This window comes from Athene cunicularia, assembly GCF_003259725.1.
Source record: "Athene cunicularia isolate RWA chromosome 11 unlocalized genomic scaffold, athCun1 chr11_part1, whole genome shotgun sequence".
Taxonomy (NCBI): Eukaryota; Metazoa; Chordata; class Aves; order Strigiformes; family Strigidae; genus Athene; species Athene cunicularia.
In genome coordinates, this window is record NW_020799113.1 from 19,136,545 (window position 1) to 19,164,050 (window position 27,506).

A 27,506-nucleotide genomic window follows, 5' to 3' on the forward strand; every position below is an offset into this window, starting at 1 on the left:
GGGAGACGGAGCCCGGGCAGCCGTCCCAGACCACCTCTGGGACACCCTCTGCCACCCCACGAAGCCCCTCCGCCACCTCCTGAAGCCCGTCTACCTCCCCATTGGTCCCAACCGCCGCCCCACGGGGACCCACCATCACCCCACAATGTCTTTCCTCCACCCTGCAAGGCCCCATCACCCCACGAGGTGTCTGCACCGCCCTGTCACTGCAGGGTCCCCCCTGGCAGCACCGCCGGGCTCTGTCCCGCAGCCCTGTCCCCCACGACAGCCAGCCAGCGTGCCCCTCCGTAGAGGAACTGGCCCCTCTCAGTGGGTGACATCACGGATCAAAGGCCACTGCCCAGGCTGTGGCATGGACCAAAGGCCACTGCCAACCATCCTGGCGTGCTGGGTACCACAGCGAGTGCCTGACCCTCTGCACGGCCCAGTGGGACACCCTTGGAGCAACCCTGGGGGCAACCAGCCACATGCCAGCGCTGCCCATCGTGGCTGTTGGCTTCCCTCACCCAAAGCCTGACCACACTGGGGCTCCTGTCGGGCGCTGCAGGCTGAAACAGCACCCAAATATTGTGGTTGCCATGGAGTCCTGACACAACCCACATCACTTACTCACGGCCCCACCTCAGCTGTTTGCCCAGGGCCCGCTCTGGCCTCGGCGCTCCCCTGGCACTCCCCATCCTCGCTGCAGCATCACCAGGAATTCTTCACACGGAGAGGTTACAGAGTGTGGTTTGCTACTGCCGTGCAGGGTCCTGCGGGTAGATCAGCAGCTCGGGGAGCTGGGCAGCAGCTCGAACAACACAGGCAGCCTTTGGCACCCTGTGGTCTCTGTCTGCCATGGTCCCTGTGCAGAGGAGCTGCAGGGCAAGGATGGACATCTCAGTCCTGCTCTTGCACCCAGAGCCCTTTGCAGTGGGGTACGGCCCCAGTGAAAACGTCCCACTCTTGGCTGAGGGACACATGTTCTCTCCTGGGACTTTTTTGCCAATTCTTGACTGGACAAAGCCCTGAGCAACCTGCTCATACTGATCCTGGCTTGGAGCAGGGTCTAGCGACCTTCAGAGGTGGCCACCAGCTAACTCTACAAGTCTGTGATTTGGGATCACTACCTTTACCTCCCATCTTGGAGGTGAGTGCCAGGGGCTGGTGCCAGAGGCCATAGGCATGCCACAGCACCTGGCTGCTTTCGGTAGCCCCAGATACTCACAGCCCCATGAAGGACTCCACTTTGTCATGTCCCCCAACCAGCCTTGTGACCCCTCCATCGGCAGAAGCTGCTGTTTCACAGCCCAGCCAGAGGCGGAGTGGCAACTCATGGCTGCCAGGTGGCAAGGACATCCTGGAGGGGACAGTCAAGGGTGAGCAGGACAGCTGTGGAGCCTCACCTAGTCGGGCTGGACCAGCCTGATGCCAGAGTCCAGGCAGACCTCACCAACAAACATTTCTTCTCTGTCCAGCTCGTCCTGGTAGAGCTTGGACATGGCCAGAGAGCTTGGGCACGACTCAGTCCTGAACATACAGGCTTCCCTTCATAAAATGTGAAAGCAGGTCCCAAAATGCAGAGGCTCGGAGGTTACAGTGGCTGGCTGTGAAGTGGGAACTTAAACCAGCCTCCCCCTGGGCCAGCAAGGACCTAGGCTGTCATCCCATCCTGCAGAAAGGGGGGAAGAGCTGCTCGCCTGCTCTCTGCTTTAAGGAGAGGGCAATAATTGGGGCTGCCGTATCGAGGAGAGTGCTTAAGTCTTGAGGAAGGTACTGCCTTGTCCTTAGCTTGCCCTGCACCTCCTCACAGAAGCAGGTGTCTCTGGTTTTGTTTCCAGCCGACAGCTCCGGAAAGGAGCCCAGGTAACGCTGGCTGGAGCAGCCAGCCGGCAGCAGCTTTGGCAGGGCTTGGCAGCAGCAGGCGGCACGAGAGCCCAGATTCACGAAGCTGGCAGCAGGCAGGAGCTGAGCTGGAGCTGGGCACGTTGCTAGCTCTTCTGCCAAAGCTCCAGCCGGTGCCGGGGGGCTGCAGGGCCCAAAGAGCCAAGAGGCAGCACACAGGGAGAGCAGGGTGAGTGGGGGGCACCAAGCCAAGGCTGGCGAGTTGCCCCACAGGGTCAGGTTGAGTAGGTCAGGTTTTGGTTCCTAAGGGCTGGGGTTTGTTGTGCATTTGTTGTCACCATGACAGCCCTGTTGGGACGGAGCACGGTCCTTGGCCAGCTCCTGCTGTTCCTCATGCAGCCCGGAAAAGGAAGCCCGGGAGGAGGCTGGGACTTGGTCTGGAGCCCGTGGCAAGGGCAGGAGCTGAGCAGGAGGTTGCACAGGTCCTGTGATGTCGTGGAGGAGCAGGGACACGGCTCACTACTCTGTTCCTCAGGGACCTTTTCCTTCTTGTGATTTCCAGTAAAGGCCAGGATGTTCCCAGGCTGTCTCCTGCCCCAGGGATCTTAATGACCTGTCTAACTCCAGCGCTTACCGTGCAGCTCAGTGTCACAGAGACACAGCTCCGGAGGAGGGGCTGGTCCCTGCTAGGACCGTGCCTATCTCCCCACCTTCACGCAGAGTCCTGGCGCGCTGCGATAGCTCCAGAGTGCAGCTCTGAGCATGCATGAGAGCACAAGCACAACCTCGGAGCACCCTCTGTGCTCACCCTCCGTCCTCTTTGCCTCTCGCCTCCCCTGGGGCTGGGCACCACAGGCTCCCTGGAGTCATCTTGTTTCAGGAATGAGTTGCTGGCTCAGCCGCATCTGGGGTGGGATGAGGTTATGTGGGATAGCTGCTTCTCTAGCACGAGTTGCTACAAAACAGAGGGAAGTGTTTCAGAGGTTGTGCAATATGTATACGGTAACCCCAGCAACAGCGTGTCCACAAGGCATTAACGGGGCTTAGCTGTGGCTGATGAGCGGCGCGTTTGCTGCGTGCGGGTGTGTGCCGGCTGTGCCAGCGGCGTGCAGAGACAAGGGGGATCTGCTGCTTAAGCTGGGGTCCCAGCTGCGATGCACAGCACCAGGCACAGAGGAGGAGGGAAAAAAGTTTTGTCTTCTGGCAGGAGCTTCCTTTCCCTCCCCTGCAATTCAAGGCACCCCCTTGAGATGCTCTCAAGATGTGCCAAAAGCTGAGCCCAGGAATAGACTCACCAAAAATCATTTCCCAAAGGAAAATTCCCTTGACTTCAGAGAGAAAAGGAAGAAACTTGAGTCAGACCCAAAGATGAAAGCAAGCAGGGCCTACATCCCACGCCAAGGCTGAGAGGCTTACAGCAGGCACTGCAGAGCCTGGCACAGCTGCTGATGAGTGGCTAGGGACTGTGATTTATGATTTTAGAGGACTCTGGAAAGCTGTCACCATCCAGTAGCTGCATTGCTTCTTCCTAATAAAAAGCCACAGTATCTCATGGTGGAAATGGCCAGTCCATGGCACTGCCTCCTGCTGATGGCAGAGTTCATGCCCTGGCAAAAACATTTTATGAAGGAATGCCAGGCCTCAATGTTTCTGCAGCAGTGGGGAGTTGAAGGTGTCAGGACTCCTACTGTCACCTTAACCTAGGTCTCTGATGGTCTTGGGCTGTAGCAAGGGCTTAGCTCATGGTCACTGCAGTCCTCTGTGTCGGAGGACTGCTCTGCCCGCATGCTGGCCTCTGCAACAGTACCCTAATGCAATTCCTTCCTTTTGTTTGCCACCACTCAGCTACAGACCTTCATCCGGGGCAGCAGAAACACGCTTGGCACCTGAACCCGCAGGGTATCAGCATTAGGATCCCAAAAGGACAGAAACAAGGTGGAGAAGGAGAGGGCCCAGGCTATGCCTGCCCCTGCCGTGACCATTCTGGAAGGGTACCGACTGTCTGCCATGGAAAACTTCCACAGCTTTGTGGGGTCCCACATAGCACCCAAAGCCAGGGTCCTGAGGGCATGTGTATATTGCAAAACGGTCTCTGCAAAAGGCCATCCCGACATGAAGCAGCTCAGCTGAGATACTGAGCTGCACTTGAAAAGGTTCATCCTTGCTGGGAGCTGATCTGGGGCAGAGCAGTTCTCCCAGGAGCTAAAACCCTCTCAGCCCTACCATTTTCACTCTTGGGTGCCCAATATGCATCTTCAACAGTCCTTTAATGTGAAAACTTAAAACCCAACCAAAATCAAACACCATGTGGCGTACACAATCCTGCCTGCCGTCCGTGAGCTTTAGGGGATCAGAGTCCAACACTGGCAGCACTGGGAGCCCGTCTTGCTGGGGCCTGGCTCTCCGCCCAGCTCCCCAACATGCCGACAAGGCATTGCACGTTTTGCAGACTGGATTTATTCTGCCTCCTCCAGCGATTGATGTGCTGGAGGAAATGTTCCGTGTCTCATCTGAAGGTAGCAGAAGGATGTCTCCCCTACCCAGAGAAACTCCCAAATCAGGGTCCCCAGGTCATCCTGTTGCCCTCCAAAAAAAAAATGGGCTCCTCCTGCTCCTTGTGGAGAAGGCTGCAGGGCAGGACAGAACTAGTACAGCCCAGCAGCGCATGGGGCTCTGCACTGGTTGTTGGGGACTCGGGGGCAGAAACCCTTCTCGGGTGGGTGCCTGTGTGCATGGCAGGGGAATTTGGGGCTTACAGGCTGTTCTCAGTAGGACAACAGGCAGGTGAGCACAGCCTGGGAAGGGGAGGACAACTAAATGCTGAACCTGAGGGTGAGCCCTGTGCTCCTGGACAGCGTCATGTCCCAGTAAACTGCAGGACATCCCCTTCCTTCCCAGCTTGTGCTCAGAACCTGCTACCTCAGGACATGCCAGACCTTTCTCTCCCTGGGCATCTGAGACCAGGAAACCTAGCTCCACTCGCCCCAAAGGGCACAGCAGCCTTCCTGCAGCACGGTGTGCAGCTGGACCGGCCTCCTCCCTGTGTGCTCACCCCACTGCAGCACCAAAACCAACAGTTACACACCTCTTGGAGAAGGCAGTGCCCCCTCCAGAACCTCGGGGAAGGCACCCCCATCTAACATCCCCCTGTGGAGCGGGACCGCTGTCACCCCTGCACACGTTAAGGTGCTAAGCCCAGCTAGGACACCAGAGGGGCAGGGAAAAGTGTAGGAACCATCAATACAGGACAAGGGGCAATGGCCTCAAGCTGCGCCAGGGCAGGGTCAGGCTGGCTCTGAGGAAGGATTTCTGTGCAGAAGGGGTTGTTGGGCGTTGGAATGGGCTGCCCAGGGCAGGGGGGGAGTCCCCATCCCTGGAGGGGTTGCAGAGTCGGGCTGACCCAGCACTGAGGGATCTGGTGGAGTTGGGAACGGTCAGGGTGAGGTTCATGGTTGGACTGGAGGAGCTTCAAAGTCTTTTCCAACTGAGATGATTCTGTGATCCTTTAACTGGGCAGATAAATTAATGACTGCATAAAAGAAGGAAACAATTTAGCAAAGGGCGTAGAAAATTTTATTGTGGATAGAGCTACTAAAGAGCTCCATATCTGACTTTGGGACTGGTTCTGCATGGACAAAGGGTAAGAAAACACATGAGGGACTGGAGAGAATTTACCAGTGGCTGCTTGGTAGAGGCACAGCTGGCTGGTGAAAACCCCGAGTCCAGCATGACTGCAGGGTGTAGTTTCCTCGGATGACAGCAGATGTGAGGAAAAACAACTGGACAGATTTTGTCTAAGTGGGATCCATCAGCGAGCAGATGCCCTAGTCTCTGCAGACAAGTGGTGCCACATCTGCTGGCCCACAAGGGCTGGACCCTTTTCCAAAGGGTCACACTGCCAGCGGGTACCACTGGCCACAGCAGCAAGGGAAGCTGCAAGGAGTGTGACCACAGGCCAACCCTTCCTGCAAATCGAGACAATGACCTCAACAGGAGACTTCACTTCTGCAGATCAATGGCTCATGTAATCTGATGAAGAGTCAAGGCTCCTCATTCCAGCTCCGTCGAGTCGAAAATCAGACAACAGAAAAGGATGGTAAGAGAGCCCTTTAAAGAAGTCCAGGGTCAGCGATTGTCTCTACCCTGCCTTGTCAGAATTTCCCAAGGACTATCCCAGGGAGGGCTTGGCCTGGATGGTCCTGGCTCTGAGCCACACTTACCCCATAAACCATTCAGCAAAGGGAGGGCTCCAACTTCATCTCTGCAAGGATCATGTATTTTCAGGAGCAGCCACAGCACTTTTTCTTCTCCCTGAAGGCAAGAGCTACTTGAAATATCCACTGCATGAGCCCCACACAGCGTGGTGTTGGCCAGGTGACAGTGCTGGTGTGTTTGCTGAGGGAGCTGGGCCAGCTACCAGCACTCAGGGGTGCTCCTGGAATGGGCTGAGGCTTTCAACATACAGCAGCCACCCTCCTGCCTTTCTGTTGACATGAGCTCTCCATAAGGAAATCTGTCTGGGCCTAAAGCTCCAGGGGAAGTGGACTTTGCATGGACCTCAGAGCAGCACAGAAGCCAGTGAGTGTTGAGATGACGGGCAACAGCCAGGCTGGGAAGTGTGCACATCAAACCTGGGAGTCCAGCCCGCCTGCCCCATGCTGGCCGTGCCCAGGGGGCATTTGTCCTGTCCTGTCCTGAACCATTCCTAATGAACGCTCCTAGTCTGAGATAGGCAAGGGTAGCAACAGCTTAGCTTGACCCACACAGTACCCCGCTTTGTCTTGTCCTCCCCTAACCTGCACCCACCGTAGTCTGGAGAAAGGGTTGGTTCTGGTTTCTATACATCAAAACATCTGGTAGGGGGATAAAGACTTCCCAGGCTTCCTCTCCTCTGCACACCAGCAGTGTGCAGTGTCAGGGACCTGTCCCAAAAAGGTGCGAGGGGCCAAGGCAGGCGCCACTGCTCAGGGCACCGGCCACACCGGGGAGGCAGTGGCTGCGCAGGTGCCACGACTGCCAAGTGACAAATGGTGTCAGGGACGTCCGCGTTGGTGGCGAGGCCTGTCAGGACGTGTGTGTGGCTCCTATCCTGGGCTCTGAGGTTAGCTGGCTGCTAGGCAGATCTGGGCTGGCTGGCAGCCCCGGCCTCAGCGCTCAGACAGGAATCTGGATCATCCCCGAGGGCAGGGAAAGGTGAGGCGCTGCAACACGGCGGCCCAGACAGCTCTCTGCCCCTCACCACCAGCGCAGGGTGCTGTGACACCAGGCACTGGCTATGTGCCCCAGTGTCTACTACAGGATTTTTCTGCTCTCAGGAGACTGTGCTGTGGACTAATGTGGATCTGGCAACCCAGGGAATGGAAAGGTTTCAGGACATGCTGCATCCCAGCGCTCCTGATGGGAAAGCTGTGCTGGGGGCACCCCAGGCTGCTGTGAAGGAGGAGCAGGTCAAACTATGCCGCCTTACAGAGTACAGGCTGGTGGTGGACTTGGCTTGAGAGTGCACAGTGGGAAGCTCTACAGGGACAGGGCAATCCTGAGGTTACTCCCTGACCACCTGCTGAAGCCCCTGGGCATGATTCAAAGACTGACAGGATGTAGGCAGATGGGAAATTTAGTTTTCAGGGTGCAGGGAACAGCAGAGACACAGCCTTGTTCTTCCCCACAGGCTCTCCCAGAAAGTTACTGCAGTACTGATGTGCAGGCGGCCAGGAAGGTACAGCCCTTTCCTATAGAAAGCACTCGAGTGTTCTCTAGCAACATGCCTACCTCAGGTTTGCCATTATTGTCACCTCCCTTTGGTTGGGTAGCAAGAAATGTCTCACTGCAGTCTGACAGCAAGCACACAGTGCAGGGATGAGCCCCCTCAGCACTCCACAGTCCTAACACTGCAGTCCTTAACCAGCAGCGGCCCTGGGCACATCCCTCTTAGGGAAAACTGTTCCTCCTTGACAAGGAGAATGGAACTGGGTGCAGGGGCACTCCTGGCTTAGCAAGAGACAGAAACAATGATGCAGCAGGGTTTTTACTGCCTCTCAGCTGGTTCTGCTGGAAGATGGACTGCATCAGGTAAAGGTGACACTGCTACCTCCAGGGAAAAAGACAAGCCACTGGAGTCAGGATCTTTGAACACAACATACAAATATAAAGAGAACCTCTTGCCTTGTCCCCAGAGGCTATGGCTTTGGAAAGCTGATCACTAGGCCACTGTGGTGTTTGTCCTTAGGTCCTTAAAGCATGGATCATGTCTGCCCACATGCTGCTTGCTGGTGCATTTTCTGTGGTGTGGCTCGGATGTGCTCTCTCTGAGCTGGGGCTGAGAGACATGAGGTTCTCCGCTGCTCTTACTTACAAACACAGCAGGAATCTTAGAAAAAAGTTCCAGGTCTCGTTCCACACATCTGTCTTGCTGGCAGCTTTTTCTTTTTACCTTGTGCCCAGAATAAAGATTCTTCTTCCTGTTATCTCTGGGATTGTCTGTGGACAAGGGATAGTGTTGAGAGTTGCTGGAGTTATTCTTAGGAGGCCCACGAAGGGCCGTGCTCCCAAGGCGAGTCTGAGTGACAGGAATCTCATCCATGGACTCGGCGGACTCTGAGTGATAGTCAGCTGGGGGACCCGCTGCCTGGATGGGGCCGATGCTGCCGGGGGGCACAGCAGCTCTCAGAGGAAAAGCTGGCACTGAGAGACGAAGGCTGTGGGAAGATGAGGTGGCAGCAGCCGTGGCTGAGAAGTCTACAGATGGAAACAAAGGGAGAAGAAAGCTTAAGGAGAGAGAGGGACAGATCCCTCAGCCCCACAAAGACATCAACAAGTCCAGGAACTCTGATATGGCTGATCCACTACTGCTAAAGAAAATCATACATTTATTTATGCAAAAGTAGATATGAAAATGTACAAAATTCTACATTCAGCAGTGCGTCTAATTCTGATCATTTTAGAGTATCTCCAAGAACTAATTTTCCCTTCTTAGGCAAGTTAATTTTCTGTCACTGCTGGGTTTTCATGACACACTTTTCTGTCTGCCAGCAACCAGAACTGCAGTCCTGAAGCAGAGAAGCTGACTGGTGCACTCTCACCTGATTGGGGGTCTGGGAAAGAGGGCCAAGGTCTAGGGTGTGGTTTAGACCTGCTCTCCATTGCTGAGGAAGAAGCTTTATGCGTCTTCTTTCTTCTTTTTTTCTGTTGCTGTGAAAGCAAGTGGCCCAAGAGAAGGGAAGTCACTTCATCAGACCGAAGTAATGAGACAGACAGGTTTTTTTTGATTGCTACCTCTTTTTAATTCCTCCTATTCTTAATAATGAGCACTGGGTATGACCAAAGACCAAGAATATTCTACAATGTGAGTTACTATAAAGCAATGATAGAGAACAGGTATTTAATGCACACAATTATCTGCATACAGTGATCCTCTGAGTGTAGGTACCTTTAAGCTGTTGTCTCATACAGCTCCAGGATGTATGAGATACTGGGGGACAAATCCATTTGAGCCAAACTAGAAGTAGGGACTAAAAGTCACATAACACAGGACATCTCAAGAGAGAGACAGCTCTTGTCCAAAATACAAGTATAGTTGAAATGGAATTTTTCTTATCATCTAGATGGTAAGAACTTTAATTAATAAACTTGGAGAAAAGGGGGAGAGCACCACCACCTGCCATTTGAGCAGGGTGGGAGAGTATCTGGATATATAAATATATTAAATATATAATATATATAATATATAGATAGATGTATATAATGTGGATTTGCATGAATATCAAGATCACAGAAAACTTGACTAGACAGCTGTTTCATACACTCAAGCTTCATATCCACACACACCATCTTTCCCTGGGCAGATGCTTTCACATCTGTATCTGAATGTATAAACTGGTGGATTTTGCTCGACAGAAACATGCACAGCCTGTTACATCAACAACGTAGTATAGATACAGTCACTGAACGGCACTGGAGCAGCAAGACATTGTACTGCAGCTGTATTACAGCTGAGCCGTGAGCTCACGAGGGAACTGCAGAATATATCTGATGGCATGTGTGAGCCGAGACACGCGTCATGTGGATGCAGCGACTGCAGGGCACGGCCATACCTGCAGGTACACGCCGAGGACAGGAAGGGGGTGAGCAGAGTCTGCACTAGAGTGAGCGTGCACCCATGCACCGTGGTGAACTGTCAGCAGCAGAGATCTCCTGCTTACCTGAGAAGGGACTGCAAAGTGAAGAGATGGGAGGTCAGGAGAGGAGCTCTGCTCAGGGTCAGCTTCGTCATTGCGGACATAGAGCTTTGAAAAGCTAAAACACACGGCAGATATACAAGATCCTTCTCTTAGACACGACTTTGCTGCCTACTTTGCTTGCGCATAGACACCAGCCTGACCGAAGCATTCCCTGCCTTGCACAGCACTTCCAGAAAAAGGGTAACTTTTCCTGCACAACTGTGCAAAATACGAAGGATTTCCTCTCCCTTCCCCAGGAACATACATTAATAGGCAAGGATTAATTAAGACACAAGGATGCTGTTTTCCCATGAGTGCTTGCCTGTGTTAAAAACTTTGCTGTTGTGATTCACGTTTTGACAAACTGAAATCATATAACTATAATGAGCTCAGTACAGGAATTACAGGACAAATCAGGCAGTAATTTTAATATAAAACAGCCTAAACAGATTATTCTAGAAAAGATATTCTTCCAGGGTAGGGAAGGCAAGTACTTCTGCAGATATTTAACCTCCTGAAACTCTAAGATTTCACCATGCCTTGGTCAAAACATTGGTGCTCCCTATCCTTCTAAGTACTTTTGTCTGAGGGTCCATCAGTGACTTTGATGACAATTTCCCATTCACCATACATGCTGCTGGGAGACTGCTATCTACAACTTTACTCACCCTTTTCCTGAAGTTACTGTTGAGAATTCCTCTACTTGAATACCAGGGTCTGTATAGCCAGGGTTCCCTGAAAAAACTTCTGCTTCCTGAAAAAACAAAAACAAAAAAAGTAACATTTTCAGACCAGTATGGACACAGAGTGGACAAGAGGGATTTTCACTACAGAGATGTCTTCTTCCTCCTTCCTCAGCCATATGCCAGATATTTTCTGTCCTTACAGCTACCACAGCTGAAACTCGGCAGGAGTCTGCTTCTTAGGAAGACAGAAAACCAAGACTGAGACAATTAGAAGTCCCTGATTCATTCATTTAGTCCATACAGTATTTCATATGACTCAAAATCAAATCAGAGCACACTTATGGAGACCAGCTTAATCATTTCTTGGGACCACATTCAAAGTATCACTTAAAGCCCTCATCAGTTATACAGTTCAACCATAAGAGCTAAGCAGTGAATGTAAAAAACTTTTGAATTCAAAATGGTGGTGAAGAAAATGAAAACATGCAACATACAAGAAAAAACATAATGTATTTTCTGCTTCTTGTGTGAATCCTGTATGGATAATACATGCTGTTTTTTCAAAAAGAATGTGATATATTGCTCATTTGCCTCAGGTATAGCTGAATTCAAAGTAATGCTATCCTGAACTTTAAAATTCCATACTTTCATAAACATAAGAAGACTCAGTGAATAAACCTCCTAAATCCAAGTATCTGCATTACAGAAAAGGGCTCCCAGTTTTCCCTCAAAAGGACACAGTTAAAATGGTCAGAGTACCAATAGGGTATGAAGCCCTATTGTCAAAAAGGATAAACCCTGCTCAGGAGAACCTTGACACTACTTTTCAGATGCTCTTAAACCTGAATACTTAGCAAGACAACTTCCTCTTAAATATTTTAGTGTGCGGTGACTATAAAGACATATAAACATTTTAAGGCGACTTTTAGGTGGTAAAGACAGACAGATTTAAAATGCAATAGGTATTAGCTTCCAAAAAATAAACAAACTCAGGAAGACCTATTCATCTGAACAGCCTGAACAGCAAACTTGGGAAAATGAAGTCAAAATTGGACATCCCACAAAAGGGTTCCTGAGAGACCCAGGGCCTCTGCACTTCAACAAATTCATAAACAATTGACAAAAGAGCAGAACAGTGAGATGAAGTCTGGTGATGATAACTCCTCACGTAAGGCAATAAAAATGAAAGCCAATCACAAAGACTTGCAGAAGATTCTTGAAATATTGAAATACAGGGTGATAAAAAGGCACACAAACATCAGTACTGCTAGATGTAAAGATGTAAAGTGATGCATGTGGGAAAAGTAGTATAAACTTCACATACAAAGCAATGGTCTCTGAACTAGAAAAGAACTCATGGAGCTGTACATTCAGTGGCAGCCAAGAAATCATTTCAGATGATAGGACTGAAAAGGGAAAAACAAAACCAAAAAAAAAAAAAAAAAGTTTTATATTACTGAATAAATTCAGCAAATTCAGTAGCAGCCTGGACACTGGATTCTCCATAGTGTTCCAGCATCTTCCCCACAGAAGATCTGGAAGAAGGTACAGAGAAGAGTGACAGGACCAATGAAAGCCATGCAGCAGTTTCTGTGCAAGAAAGAGTGTAATGGGTCAGGGTTCTTCAGTCAGGAGAGGAAATACTCAGGGTGGGTTTGAGTGGACAAAGTAAATGGGGAATAATCGTTTTCCATTTAGGGAGCATTTCCTCCATTTAGGGAGCATCAAATAAAAAAAAAATCAGGTAGTAGTTTCAAAAGAAACAGAAGAAAAGCTTCATTTGTGACACAGCATGGAAATAAGCTGTAGCACTCTCTGCCATAGAATGCTTGCAGGTGCTAAATGTTACATGGATTCAAGAAGAAATGAGAAAACTTTGGGTGAAAAACCAGCAAACACAAAGCCATGTGAAGCTTTGTGCTCCAGAAGCCCCTGACACATATCACCAAGTCCTGGAGCTCCTGCTTTCTCTCAGCATCCACAACTGGCCTGATCAACTTTGGCCAGCCTTCTCTACATGCCAGAAGAGATACTTCCAAAATTACTAGCTGCTTTTGAACATCTTGGCATCAACGTCCAGAGTCTCAGAACTCACAATCTAACAGAATGTGTGACTGTTAGATAAGAGAGTGCCAAACTGGAAAGACTTCGGGACTGTTGCATTTTGTGACATGCTCTAGGTTTCATTGGTCTTGTAAAGGAAAAAAAGAGGCAGAGAGGAATTTGTAGCTGTTTTATAGGTGGTAACATAAAATTTAAAGGGTTAGCAGTCCTAAACATTAGAACTTTCTGATTTGAGAATTATGCTATTTGGAGCTATTACAGGCAGGGTTTATTCAAGTGCAGGACTAATAACCCGCAGAAGTTGACCACATATATTTCAAATAGAACATGTAACTCAAGTCAGATCATTGCTCATCACCAGCTGAACACCAAATGTACATAAACGTTTCCTCACATCTCCTCAGGGATCAAATTCTTAACATGTACATTCAAGCCTCATGCACCTGCATCACAAACGAAGGAGACCAGTGACAAATTCGTGTCACTAAGCATACAGGTGATAGGTCCTTTCAGAGGAAAGCACGCCGTTGCTGAAATGAGCTGCAACAGGAGACATCCTCATAAGACTGTGTGGAGTAATTGTGAAACTGTGATGCTGAGTAACTGAAAACGATCAGGATTCAGTGTCCACAGCATACAAACAGGACTGCAGGACTGGAATGTCAAATGAGATTAATAAATGATACATCTTGAGAATAACACGAACAGCTTCTTTCCAAGCAAGGAGTGAAAGAGCTTTTTAAAATCCATTTTGTTCCTTTCACCATTCTATAAATTATGTATAACCAAAGCAGCTACATAAAAGAAACTATTAGAGCTGACTAGCAGAGACAAATGAAAGAAGTCTCAATCAATAGAAAATACAATGTTCTCTCAGTGTGACAAAACTACAACCACAGCACAAAGTCCCAGCCTCCCTCCACGCCTACAGCCGTTAGCAGGACTGCCAGCATCATTCAACTGCAACAGCAAGACAAAGCCAACCTTTGCATCGGGTTGTTAGGATTCAGCTCTCACTCTTGCTGAAAACAGACTGCTCAATCAACAGCCCACCCAAGTTCACTGCCACCTTGCAAATCCTGGGCATGCTCTGACCTCCTCTAGAGGCTGAATACTAGTTGAATCCACCCCAAGATTCATGGTTACAACTATGAGGTGAATTCAACTCCATTGCCTGCTGCAGCAGCTCTTAGCATCCACTTTGATGAAAGCAAGTGCCCTAAAATATTGCCCGGCTGGAAGAGAGGCAGAATGTAACAGAAAAAAATGGGGTTTGTCCCAGGGAAAGTGAGTTTGTTGCATGTGTTGAGGCTGAGAGTGAAGACTAGGTTCATTTTCACCAGACATTGGAAGAGAGAAGCAATATTGAAATGTGAGGGAAGCTGAGTAAAATCCATGTTTATTATTTAAAATCAAACCTCATCAACCTGAATCAAAGCAAGTTCAAAGCTTCGGGAACGTGGGGAAAAAAAAAAAAAATCACATCCCAGCTGGCCTCAGTATGAAAGCCAGCTCCCTGCTATGAATGCAATTATGGAATAAAGCATCATTTTTGGTTTAGTTTATATTTCTTTGGACTGCTATGCAACCGCCTACAGAAAAAAACTGTTACTTGCACATGCCACTTTGGGTATAGTAACAGAGGCAAAGGCTCACAAACCACTCAAGTGGGCAAAATTAGGGCTTTTACTTTGTGCACGTCCTGAGAAGGATTTTACAAGCACATAAGAATCTTTTAACCTGAACAAGAATCCTTTAACCTGAACAAGAATCCTTTAACCTGAACATAGCCAAAGACTTAAGCACAGACAAACATGGAAAACTGAAGCCAAAACCAACACCCGAGTTTGAGTAAGGCTCAAAAACAAGGATTAAAGGGGAAATGCATGTTTCTTCTTACTCCCTATATTGAATGAACACTTAAGACAAAAGTGGGAAGAGGATGATTCCCATTTTATGCTTGCAACATCTTGGATCCATTACAAAGGATTTCTGTGTTCAAGCTAAAGAAGGCTGTAGTCAACAGAAGCTTACAAAAGGCAAGTCACTTGGTGTACTCCTACTCCAATCTATTTGTTTGTGTTTATCTCTGGTTGCTATGTAAGAAACAAGGAAAATCTGTTGGGTTAACATTTTTCTTGACAATGTTACTCAGCATCATCCAGTCTTTCTTGTTCCCCAAGGTACTAACTGCAGACAGAACTGAAACACAGAACTCCTTTTCACCCTGCTTCTTGCAGGTTTGCTGCTTCAAATTAACCATATTCACACACATCTAGATAAGCACCATCACAGATAGGAGAACATCACTGAATGGCAACATCCCAAATGTGCATACACACAGAGTCCACCCCTGCTCAAATATATTTTCAGTATCAACCAAAATTCAGTAACTAGGAAATTAGAGTTAATGCTTTATTATTGTTTTAATTTTCATAGTAAGCAAATCTCTATGACACAAAGTGCCAAATATTTTTGTTGTTATGGAAACCTCTGTTTAAACTGAAAGTTCAACTTTTCCAAGACAGTTAAAAAATGTATATGAAAAGCTGGGGTCTCCATATTATACAGAACGGAATTAGCTCACTTTCCCCTTTGCTTTGATAGGGAAAAACTGAATGAGTCCGGAGAGATCTCAGTACCTCTACACAGAATACCTGGACAAAGCTTGGATTTAATTAATTTCTTATGAAATATCAAACTGCTTGTATAGTAGGTAACTTACTTGCATAAAACTAAAAGTTACATGAGATTGCACAATAATTTAGACTGGGAAAAATTTCTGGAAGTTTCTAGTCCAACCCCCTGTCAAAGCCAGTACAGAATTTGTCCAGTCAAATTTTGAGTAACTCCAGAGGATAGAGCTGACTTGCACCAAAATAAATTAGACTGAACCTCTCAATTCACAGCGGAATATATATGCCACTTCAGACTGTAACAAGCCTTAAAGAGCTTGTAGAGCTCTTCTTACAGAGATACAGCTCAATATCACAGTAATCACAAGAACCCTTGTCACTATGTAGACTCAATTCAAAGAAAAGCAGATATCTAGGTCATTTCTGAACACGATTGGTGTCCTTTTCCTTTTCAAGATTCTTAAACTATTTGGTACGATTAGCTGCTCCATGATTAGCCCCAGCTTCTCCAGCCTTAAGGCCTGTCTCACTTTTAGTCAGGACCTGCGATACCGCTCACATAAAGCCAGCCAGACGTGCACTGCCACTGAAACAGATGGTCCTGTCCCTGGAAGGGACTTCCCACTCTTCAGTCATCCTTGTCTGTGCTGACACAGGCATTTATGTGACTGCTTGGTGAACCAAATGGGAGGGAGCTGGGCCAGCTAAACACGAGTTCAACTATTTTTTTTAAATATTCTTACCCAGATGAGTTCCCCCACCCTGTTCACTGCGTGACTGTAACAAACAGATGTGCTGGAAGAGAGGAACAGATAGTGCAGAGCCCAAAACAAGTGGTGGAGGAAGAGAGTAGGTGGGATTGGTTCCTTTGAAAGCAGTACTTGCTTATGCCTAAAGTGTTCATCAAATTACAGGCCTTACGCTCTCTGACATCCTACTCAACTCCACCAAAGTACTTCTAAAGTCTTATCTTTAGCAATTGCCTTTTAATCTGGAGCTCACAAAAGTGAAGCAAACTACACTGAGGATAAGCAAGGCTGGTTTTGAGAAATGGACTGAAAGTACAAGTACCTGACTGGGTCTCACTGGAGAGGGACAAGACTCCAGTTGCTTGTCTACCTCTTTCACCTCTTGCTGGGGACGCTGCTGCAGGATATACTCGTACGTAGTCAATTTGTTCCACACTGGGAGGAAAGAAAGAGCCGTCAGTGCAGGAAAGGCCACTCCCTGATTACACTTACACAAACAGTCTCAATAACTATACAATCAGATAGTAACTATAAACATGAAAAGACTGATACTCTGAGCCAAAAGTACCTTTGCACTGTACATCTTACTATATCCTTTATTTGTCATCGTCACAACACATTTCTTAGTCTTACTACTCTTCTACAGTCATACATGGCACAGCTTTCTATACTGTAGTAATTTCTTCAGCTCATTTCAGAGCAAATCCATTATTCACACCCAGTAAGGGTAAAATCTGTATTGTACAGAAAGCTCAGTGAGTAGTCAGAAGGTATGTGATGCTAAACAGAGAAAAGAAAATCAGCCGGTTAATGTGTCCTGTAGAGGAGATTGAGACATTTAATGTCCAAAACAGTGAGCATCAAATGCACAGCTTGCCTCATGCCAAACAGATATGTCCAGAGTTTATATGTGCCTGAGTGCATGTGCTCATAAGGTCACACACACAAACACATCTGCTCCCATGAATGACCAAAAGCAATGTGACATTTCTGAGCAGCTTGGTTTCTTCATAAGACCCAAAACATTACAAGGATCCAAAACTCAGACGTTCCTCCCACAGTGATCCTGTTATGGTAGGTATTTTTCGAGCACAAAACCCAGAAATGGATGCTGAAGGTTATTAGTGCACAGCCTGGTAGTCATTCTTCCTTTTTACAGACTCATAGTAGTCAAAGCAGACACCTAGGATGCGGAACATCGAGACTAAAGTCCTTCCTCTGCCTGAAGACATTTGTACGAGTAAAACACTACCTCTCAAAACCATGCCCTAAACAAGGAAGTGGGAGAGAGCAGAGAAGGTGCCCCTTCTGCTAAAGCAATGACCTTATGAAGAAGTAAGAATTCAAGATCCATTTGGCCAGGAAGACAGAGCATAAAAATTAAAATAAGTCTGCAGCCAAGTGATTGGTGAATGTACTTAACAGGGACAGTGCAGGGTGCTGGCAAATGCTCCTAGAATGGTAGCATGTGCTTTATTTGAGAAACAGAACATTGCTTCATAAGCAAAGGCCTATGAATCATTTCTAATTTAGAGTTTGCTGGTTTCTGAATACTTAACAGTGTAACTTTTAAAGTATTTTAATAGAGCTATTTAGTTAAAAAATACTGCATTTTTCTGGCCAGATCACACTGCAGCACATACTGTGCAATATATAATCATAGTTTGTGGAGAGCCCATATGCTTTCCTATATTCCTTTCCTATACTCCCTACTATTTTTTCCTTTTTATGCTGCTTACTATTGGCCTCTCAGTATTGAAGAAAAAAAAAAAATCCTCCCTCCAAATTTATGAAGTGCCATGCTTCAATGAATGCCTCTAGAACTGAGTCTCAATCAAGACTGGTAATTTTGAATACATGGGTATACTATTTTGAGAATAACCTACTTCCTTCCTTTTGAGTGACAGCAGTGAGTAATTAAAATGAGGGCAGTAATTCTGAAAATTTCACTGTGCTTGTAACAAAACCAGATTCTAAAATTTTCATAGTCATACCTGACTTAAGCCAGGTTTTTTAATGTGAAGCTTAAAGTCAGTAACACTTTTTTCTTTCTGCAATTTAATTATTTTAAAGAAAAAAGTTTTATGAAGAAATACTCATGAATATATTTTAATTGGTAGACTAGTCCCAGAAGAGGTTATAGACAGTTCATTCCAATACTGACTATCTTAAAGCATTCAGATGAGACTATTGACAATTACAGCTGTGAAATAAGAGAAATTTAAACCAGACATACTCTGTCTATCTCCCTGAATCCCAGTTCTAAGTTGGATATTCATATATATAGGCTTCAATATGGTAACGTTGCTCCTTTTAAGCAAGGACTTACACACCACACTTCTGCACAGCTGGAACCAGTTTCAATAGAGTAGCAGATTTTAATGTAATAAAATGTAAGCAAAAATTAACAATAATTAAATTCTGTTTCCATGTCAGCCATAAAGATCTAAAATTGTGCCGGAAATAAAAGTTAGTTTGGCTCGAAATTTATTCTGAAAGAGGAAAAAAAAAATCACCCCAAGACAACCAACAAAAAAATCCCCCAAACCCAGACCAGAACTAGTGTGACACGTGCATGTTTCTGTTTGACAAGAGAAAGCATGTCTTTATCCCAAGGAGGGAGCACCCTCTTGTGGAAGTTGTACACAAAGACGGGATAAATACCGCTCAGTACTAAACCAAACAATCCTTTCTTTTTTTATCCAAAAGAGATCTTGGAGCGGCCCCAGCTTTGTTATGCTTTCAGTCGTTCTAGAGTGCTAGATCGACCGTTGGAATCTCCAGGCATCGCCATTAACCCCAGCAAAATCAACTTTCAGTTCCACCAAGAAAGCAAAATTACAGCGTGACCAAATTTAAGGTTAAACTCAAAGAGACTGTAAAAGGAAAACAACATTCAATGACCTCAGTGACCATAACGTTAACGCCAACTGAGGAACACTCACCCATAAAATGCTACATTTCAGCAGTGCAACTATTTTGCTTCTGGAGCTGCACTGGTTTGTGCTGACCTAGTTTGTGTTGGCATCTGCATCGCTGTTAACTGACAACCAAAAATCCATCCAAGGATCCTCTGTAACCGCCGTCCTCATTTCTCTTCCACCACATCCCTTCTTTCCTAGTTTTGGCACCACTGACTACTGCAAGTATAAGATCTTTTCTCATCATGATTTACGTCAGGCAGCCAAATAGCATTGGCTCTGTATTAAACGATGGCTGAAAAAAAGGTTTTTGATGCCCATCTGTACACAAACAATCATAAATATCCCTTCCTGACTGAGCAACAAGTAGGAGCCTTTCTGAAAACTTCCTCTTCTGAATTCCACAAGTCTTTTTGCAGAGATACAGTACAACTTCCATAAAGGGACCTTGACCTGGACGTCAGGCCTCCTATTAGAAATTTAGCTCACTATCATGCACATTTCTATGGGGTAACAAAGAAACAGGCTCTCTCACACAACAGAAGTACTGAGGAGCACAGTGAAGAGACTCACAAAAGCCCGTATGAGGAGCCAGTCTGAATGTGCCATTGCTGGCATTGAGCTGGAATTAATCAGTTCATCCCACCTGGCCTCTCTACCCCTCTACCACATGCTTTAATTTCCAGGATAACAGCTTAGACACATGAATGCACAGGCCCAACATAAGCCCCATATTGCACATGCAGTGATAAGCCTATCTGGTACTGACGGGAAAACAGATTTTCTACCTTTTCAACAGCAATCTTATACAACGTGTGTGCATTTGTGACATGGGTAAACACACAGTGAATGCAGAACGAGTAGAAGTTAAGTGAAAATGAAATGGGGATGCAGATGACAAGAACATAATACCTACTAAGATAGATGTGAAAGGTCAAGAGGTGGCCTAGCAGGATCACGGTCAGTAGGCTCAGAAGAATAAAAATCCCAGCTGTGACCAAAATGGCAGATGCCCGAGTCTCAACAGGAGCCGCAGGAAGAAACACAAACCAGCGGTCTGTGTGGTTCTCTAGAGCTGTAAAACAAAAAGAGTTGGAAGTAAGTAGATTATCCAGGTATTAAATTTCTCTAAGCTCTACAGCTGGAAATATGGCAAACTTAAACATAGCTGCAGACCCATTATGCACTGGAGGCCTCAGAAATCTTGCATCTGCAGGGTCTTTAGGAAGAGCAGTTAGCTCTGTAAGAAAAGACATTCTGTCCAGCTGAGCAGAGATACCCTTGCAGAAATATGAAATTAAAGGAGTAAGGAATGGAGTTGCTCCTCAGTGGGAGAGCTAACAGAATCCAACCCCATATCAAGATATGCTGGCTGATTCACAGGATGCTCAACTGAAGCACTGCTAGTACCATTGAAGTGCTGGTCGGAGCGAAGCATCGTGGGGTCGATGAAGAACTCCACAAAGATGTAGCAAGCAACCAGCAGCAGAAGCCCAAGGCCCAGAATGGCAGACAGCACGCTATTCAAAAAGAGCCTGCCAAGAAGGTGAGAAGTCTGAGTATCTTCAATAACATCACACAATAAATTCAAAATCCCGACCTCTAATAAAGACAGAGATACAGACAGCTATCACAAATTCCTGTGACGTTTCCTTACACTTACGACACTGGTTAACAGTCTTACTTTTGATTTGTCACCTTGACTAAAATGTGACCCTTTAGAGCAACTGTGGGTACAAAACAGTCAAGTATATCTGGACAGACAAAGAGCTCCCCACACAAAATCTGAAGGCACTGTAACATGGCACCCAACAGTAACAACTCTTTGATTTCCACGTGGTTTTCATGAAGGAAATTAAACTGAGAAACAATAGTCAGTGATACCCTCCTTATACTTTATCTTAAACCTGGCACAGATTAGAGGTATACCTATATGCTGCTGTAATTCTTGCCAGTTGGCAAGTCTTGTAGGGAAAGCATGCAATCTAGATGCAGGTTGTTTCAGAGACAGCAACAGCAGGATCATGGTTCTATTCCCGCTCCAGCTCACAGAAGCATTAAGGACACACAATTAACATCTCATAAGCTTTTCCTAATACCAAATAATAAGATTATGTTCTCTGTATTTACTCGTAGATGTTCAGCTACAAAATTCTAAGTGTAAAAGTTTTATCCCTGATTATTTGAATGACATAATCATGCTTGCATTTTCTGTCTAGTTTTCTCATGACTGATTTTATTCAGCCAGGGTCTAAAACAAAAGTGGTTCTGTGTGTCTGAGTACAGACTGGACTGAGACGCAGGAGAATCTTGGGAGGAGAAGGGGCAACATTATTAAAGCCGTGTTGCACTCCTGTCACAATGCCAGGCTCTTACCAGTAATTTCTCTCTCCTACACAGTTGTTGAGCCATTTGCAGTGGTGATCAAAGCCACACACACACTTGTTGCAAGTTCCACAGTGCTTTGACTTGGCACCCCTGTCAAAGAAAGGGTGGCGTTAGCATGGCAGCACCAGCTCATTACCACGACTTCCCAGTGACACAAATCCAGGGGGACACAGCAGTAAAGATCCTAGTAAGAGTGAGAAAACCTTCTACATCAGGAATACTTCAACACCCAAACATATCAGCCATATTGGCTGTCGCTGCACCACAATCCCAACCACTGCAAAATTTGCCTTTCAATGCACTGCATGATTTCTAATTTGGAGATCACCAATTTCTTACTTGAAACTCTTCAGCAGTTCTACAAAGCTGGATCTTAATGTCTGTCCTCCAAGTATTTCCTACTACCATATTAGCATCTAGCCAGATACAGGCACACATGCACAAGCTACACGTCGTTAGGTCAAACACCAACATCCAGGTAGCACGGAACAGTACGGTCCTCTTCACACAACACAGGAGCAATTAAACACAACACAGAACCATGCACACATTTGACAGCAGGCACCTACCCAACTAACTGAACCCTGCCACGGGATGAAGTTTAACTTGTGCTATAGAGCTTCAGGCTCAACGTCAGCCTTGCAGCCTAACATTAAAGAGTAATGGTGAAGTGTAACAGTGAAGAAGACACAGTAGTAGAAAGAAAAGAGGAGATACTTACACATCTACATCACAGACATGGCAATGATGGTTTTCAATGACATGTGCATGTTGATTACGATTGAAGGTGGCCAGAGGCCCTAAATAGTTTTTTTCTCGCACATTTGCATCCGCAGGATCAATGGAGACTGCAGTAAGATGAACAACTAAATGGTAGATAAAACACACTCCTGGACACTGAAGTACACAGTTAAGGATTGTATGAGTGATTTAATGCATATATTTTTACCCTTAATACACAAAGCCCACAGATAAGAGATACAGACTTAGAATTAGAAATCACTATATTACTGATTGCAGCACATTAATCTGAACTTTATTAATGGAGACATTTGTGCTGTAATAAATATCCTCTAGAACAAGATAACTACATCTCCAGGAACAACTCTTCTTATTTCGTACAACTCTGCCTCACAGAAATGTCCTTCCTACCACAGGAGTTTTTAAAAATTACCTTAACTTACCAGAATCTGACCCCATGTGCAGACTATTGACACAGGTCCACGTTTCTTAGTCCATACAGACTCCTTGGAAAGGAACAGTCAGTTAAGGCTGTACACACGTCCCTTCACAAGACTAAACTTCCAAGAAAGAAAAAAAAAGTCACATCAAGGAATTAGTACTCATCACCTTGCTTTCCTTAGTCAGAATCCCAAGGAAGAGGATCACCCCTTTAAAGAAGGCTCCTATACAATTTACAGACAGACAGTATCCAGGATTTAATATTGTTTCTTGAAATATTATGTTTGGATTCTTACAGTAGCAGATACACTTTAGCAGGACTTTTGATCAGACACCTGAAGTAACTGCTGATATTTGGAAAGAATATACGAATACATAAGAATACATAAATACAAAGCAGCAGCCCAGTGTGCCTGGAGTAGCATTGCACTTGAAAGTTTGCTTCTCAATATACTGCAACTGAATGAGCCTGCATGCAAAAATTAACCTTCCAGTTTATTTGTTATACACACAGATGTGCATGTCATTGATCATACTAAGGCCTGTGGAAAACAGGGCAGTGTAGTACAGGAAAAAAAAAAGAGGTCTTTGAGACGTCTAGCTGACTGGAGTTCTCATGACTGGTGTAGCACTACAGGAAGGGATTTGCCTTTGACACAAAAGAGACATTAGTGCTTTGTTAACTGGTAGTAAAACTTTGGGATACATTAATCTGTTGAATTAGACTGACTTTAGAGTGAGTTATGAAGATATTTGGTAGACAAATTCACAAGGTTTGAACTGTGATAATACCAAGGATTTGGGTAAAATAAGTAGATGCAAGACCACTGTGAGCTAATGATATTAATGCCTAAATCACCCAGGTGTAACGAAAACAATGACAAGCAAAAGCATCCCAAACATATCAAAGGCTCCAAGGACATACATAAATCAGATGTATAAATGATGTAAGTGTATATCCCATCTCTTCAGAACTTTCCCCAAGATTATCTCTATAATATTTCTTGGTTATCTGATTCTGGTAAGAAAGCAGTAAGTGGCACTGAACTATTTTATTTTCACCAGGAAGATGTCACCAGAGAGATGACAAAAGCAAACACTTGCTCACAACTTATAAACCCTCAGCAGATTGTTAAATACTAAATTCTATCTCAGGATACACACTTCCAGTCTGTCACTCTCCAGACAATCTAGTCTACCAGAAGCCAGGACCTGGCCCTGAGGAAGTTCCTTCCCTGGGCACAGATGACAGTACAAGGTGGCACTGGGAGCACTGGGATTGCTCCCCAGCACACCCCATCTCTGGTCCCTCTCCTTCCAGAAGCAGCAAGCACATGCAGCTCTAGGGAGGTGGGTTGAGGACAGGAGGTGGAAAACACATAGGGCTGGTCTGAGTTAGGCTTTGCTGGGCAGCACACAAGCCAAGATGCCTTTTCAGTATAAGCACCTCATCTTCTGATACTGCCTACATTTATAGGACAATTAGACATGTATTAAACTGCTGCTCAAGACTGTCCCACGATAGAGTACTCCTCTGAGGTTCACACTACACCACCTTGTCTTTCACTCACAGATTTTCTACAGAGGACAGGGGAGGGTCCTGGGAGAAGATCAGTGGCCAGATATCACAAGCAACCACACCGCATAATCATAAACATATAAAGCTGCCTTCCAGGACTCAGTCAGTCAAGCAAGATGGCTGCCCATCGTGGCAAGGATGTTTCAGGAGAGGCTTTTTTAGTATGACTACCCTCAAATCCTGCAGCACACTTGTAGAAGAATAATATAAAGCAAAGGAGACACATAGGCAGAAGTAGAAAGCAGAAGAGACGATGAAGACAATCAGAACATTAGTGACCTACCTAAAGCTGAAGGGCAGAGAGGATTCAAAATAACTGGTTTTTATAGGCAGGAGAAGATCAAGATTATGGTTATATTTCACAAAAAGATTCTGGCTGAGCTGCTTTCTCCTATGCTTTCTATGCTACCTAACAACTATTTTTTAAAATTCCCAGTGACAGTTTATTACAGTCTGTGTTCTCCTCTTGACCAAAGGATACGATATAGCCAGCAGGCAGCCAGTGGCGGGGCAGGAGAGGAACCAGGATTCCAAAGCCAACCAGTGCAAAGAAGAGGTACAGCAACCAGGCAGTAATCTGGAAAAGGTGCAGAGGCCAGCTCCAGCCATTCCTTCGAGCGCGTTGGACCTGCACCTCAGGAACAGCTTCACCCAAATTCTCTGGAGCTGTCTTATTAGGAGGTTTATTGCAGATATTCATCTACAGAAATCAAAAATGGAAAACAAAAAACATGTGATACAAAAATATTGTGACTGAGCCACGGTCCTGGAGATATGCTTCAAGGTGGATAGAAAGTTGGAGAAACTAAAACGACGACACATCTGAGGAGAGACTTCTCTCTGCAAAGGGGATTTATCATCCATAGTAACAAAAGGGAAAAAACAATTACACGCTCTAAAAGCAAGTGTTGATGTCTGCGTGAAACAACAATGTCCCAAACTTTCAGCTATGGGAAACTTGCAGGTTTTGCCAGTCTTTAAATGGATCCAGACCTCAGTTGAGTAAAAAGAGAAAAAAGGGTATTTTGGTGGCAGTCTGGAGATGGAGTATATGCTCTGGTCTGGGGATGTGTTCATGTCAGAACACTGTCATGGATGACTGCAGAACAAAGGCTTTCACCTGTCTCAGATATGCCATGTTTTTCTTCCAGTTAGTGCAGAGAAGTGTAGTGAGAGCGGGTGGCCCCACTGGAGCACGTGGTCTGGAACCGTAGTCATTGCACAGCATCCAAGAAAACAGAGACTCCTTTGTCAGCAACAAAGGAAGTGGAAAGAGTAGAAGTTGAAAAAGTGAACTTTAATGACAAAAAGGGGAAAAGAAGCAGGAGTTACTCTATAACATAAGTATAAAGCAGACTGTTCCTAGAAGAACAGAACAGAAAGTTACATAGGCAGGCCATTCATGCAGGAAGCAGCTTGATTATTCAGCTGTCCTACAATGTCTGGACTCCTGGCAGGAGAAAGCAAGATTTAGATGCTGAGTTAGGAACCATAACATGGAAAGTTCCTGATGTTTACGATTCCTCTTTGCACAGCTACGAGCTCAGAAGCAATTTCTTCTTTTTTCAATTCGTGTTGGATTATTAGTTGTTGCTTTTCGTTTGCTATGGACCCAGGAGGAGCTTTTAACAGAGCTACTCTGCTTCATGGAAAACTTGGGTGCAACAGATACTAGGGAGTACAATACTGGCAGCAGGTCAGGGGTAGCGCTGCAAAATCAGCATAACAAAGCTCTGCTGGACCTGAGCTGACTCAAGGTATCTCTGCACCATGCTCACTGTTCCTTAGTAACTAAAGAGGATGTTAAATTAACATCTAACAGGGATAAGCAACTTCAATTAGTCTGATTAACCTGCACATGAGCATGCTGAAAGAATAGCAGGAGGTCTCTAGCTCACTTGTGCTATTTTTGATAAAAGTACCAATACCAGAAAAGTGCCAAAAGGCTGGAAGACAGCAAGCATGACAACATGCTGAAAGAGCGAGCAGAATGATTCAGATCTTGGTAACATGGTGGTCCTGCCTCAGTCCCAGGCAAAGGGCTGGAAATGTCTTTTGTGGTTAACTGGTAGAGAAGTAGTGGGTAAGAATACAAAAGAATGTCATTTATGCTCATCGGCACAGTCTTATCAACAAGCAGACTGGAAAAAAAAAATCCTAACTTCAGCCTTTGAAGAAATTAGCATTATCCACCTGCATTAAATTGCTACATGGCAACCTGCTCTTCAACCATGAGCAACAGTTACTAATCATGTGACACTTTTAGCATTAGGTTGCTTGCACATCACTCTGAGCTACCTGTTATGAAAACCACTCCGATTACTTTAAGAAATTCCCAGCTTTCTCCTTTCTCCTAATCAGACCCTGGCCAGGGGAGCCAGGCCCGCCCAGACCCTGGAATCCGTTTTGCTGCAAGATTGTGCTGTTTTGTAACACCAGATGGTTTTAAAATTATGTTAATGTCAAAAACTTCAGTACAACTCAACAGAATTTTTTACGTGGTGAAAGCTAGTGTAAGCTACTCCTGGCTGAGCTATAGCTAAGGCCCACAGCATCATCCCACAGCAGTGTCTGTCTGGTAACAATCTCTCACGAAGGAGGAAAGTCGCCTGTAACGTTTCATCTGCCCCATTTCAGAAGTAAAGTTCCCTTGCCTGTCCCTTACAACTCGATGGCTTCTCTTGCAGTTGACACACCGATTATCTGCCAAGACTGATGAAAAACAAAGCTATATGTAAAGAGAATTAAGTCTACAGCAATCTCCCCGGTGCAGTGCCCCGTGCTGTGGGTACACCCGGCACTCCGTTCTACTCAGCTACAGAAAACACCGAATATAAAAAACAGGGCACAAAGTCACCATCAGGGCTTACCCAGTCAGAGTAAGCCGTAGACAGAGGCGAGGTAACTGAGTTGACGCTGGTTAACTATATTAGTTAACTATAAGTCAGCCGGGAGTTATCAGGCTCACCCCCTTCGGATGCTCAACCCCAGGAGAGCCGAGCGCCGGCCCGCGGGAGGGAGCACGCAACGGGCCGCACCGGAGGCCGGGCCGGGCCAACGGGGTCCCGGGCAGCTGCTCTGGGAGGGCCGGTCAGACCCCTCCCGCGGCTCCACCACTGCCCTTTCCTCACCTTCTCCCCGCAGAGGCGGTTGAGAGCGGCCCCGTACCCGCCTCATGCCCGGGCGGGTAACGGGGCCCCGCTCTGAGGCCGGCGCGGCGGCTCCCAGCGCCTCCAGCGGGCTCAGGCCGCTGGGCCCGTC

At 46.3% G+C, this 27,506-nt stretch overlaps 2 protein-coding genes across 7 annotated transcripts in view; one reads left to right on the top strand and one right to left on the bottom strand.

The window, feature by feature from the left end:
* Positions 1 to 5,374: 5,374 nt before the first annotated feature.
* On the bottom strand, positions 5,375 to 27,500 carry ZDHHC1 (zinc finger DHHC-type containing 1). Of its 6 annotated transcripts, none has more exons than XM_026856662.1 (11): positions 27,377 to 27,500; positions 22,669 to 22,785; positions 22,206 to 22,332; positions 21,473 to 21,574; positions 20,507 to 20,631; positions 20,013 to 20,171; positions 16,498 to 16,610; positions 10,709 to 10,794; positions 9,915 to 10,116; positions 8,904 to 9,012; positions 5,375 to 8,559 (listed from the first exon to the last, which is right to left on the bottom strand). In XM_026856662.1, exons 2-11 carry the CDS (start codon positions 22,682 to 22,684, stop codon positions 8,024 to 8,026), a joined length of 1,575 nt encoding a protein of 524 aa, XP_026712463.1. In that variant the 5' UTR covers positions 22,685 to 22,785; positions 27,377 to 27,500; the 3' UTR covers positions 5,375 to 8,023. The 6 variants fall into 6 exon arrangements, with proteins under 6 accessions (XP_026712463.1, XP_026712461.1, XP_026712460.1 ...); XM_026856660.1 differs by lacking the exon at positions 22,669 to 22,785 and adding an exon at positions 24,727 to 24,945 and having other exon boundaries at positions 10,023 to 10,116; positions 22,206 to 22,381; XM_026856659.1 differs by lacking the exon at positions 22,669 to 22,785 and adding an exon at positions 24,727 to 24,945 and having other exon boundaries at positions 22,206 to 22,381.
* Positions 26,256 to 27,506, top strand: part of LOC113484562 (RNA-binding Raly-like protein) — an 18,964-nt gene continuing 17,713 nt past the window's right edge. The window contains exon 1 of the mRNA XM_026856983.1: positions 26,256 to 26,295. Within this exon, the coding sequence (XP_026712784.1) occupies positions 26,256 to 26,295 (40 nt within the window). The remainder of the gene's footprint in view (positions 26,296 to 27,506) is intronic.

Bases quoted from the DNA above. Each gene is read 5' to 3' on its own strand.
- ZDHHC1 (XM_026856659.1), bottom strand. From the start codon at position 24,945: ATGAATATCTGCAATAAACCTCCTAATAAGACAGCTCCAGAGAATTTG. The intron at 20,172-20,506 runs GTACTAGCAGTG...TTTGTTTTACAG, and splicing joins CTCCGACCAGCACTTCAATG to CTCTAGAGAACCACACAGAC. The intron at 10,117-10,708 runs GTGAGTAAAGTT...CGTGTGTTTTAG, and splicing joins ACAGTAACTTCAGGAAAAGG to CTTTTCAAAGCTCTATGTCC.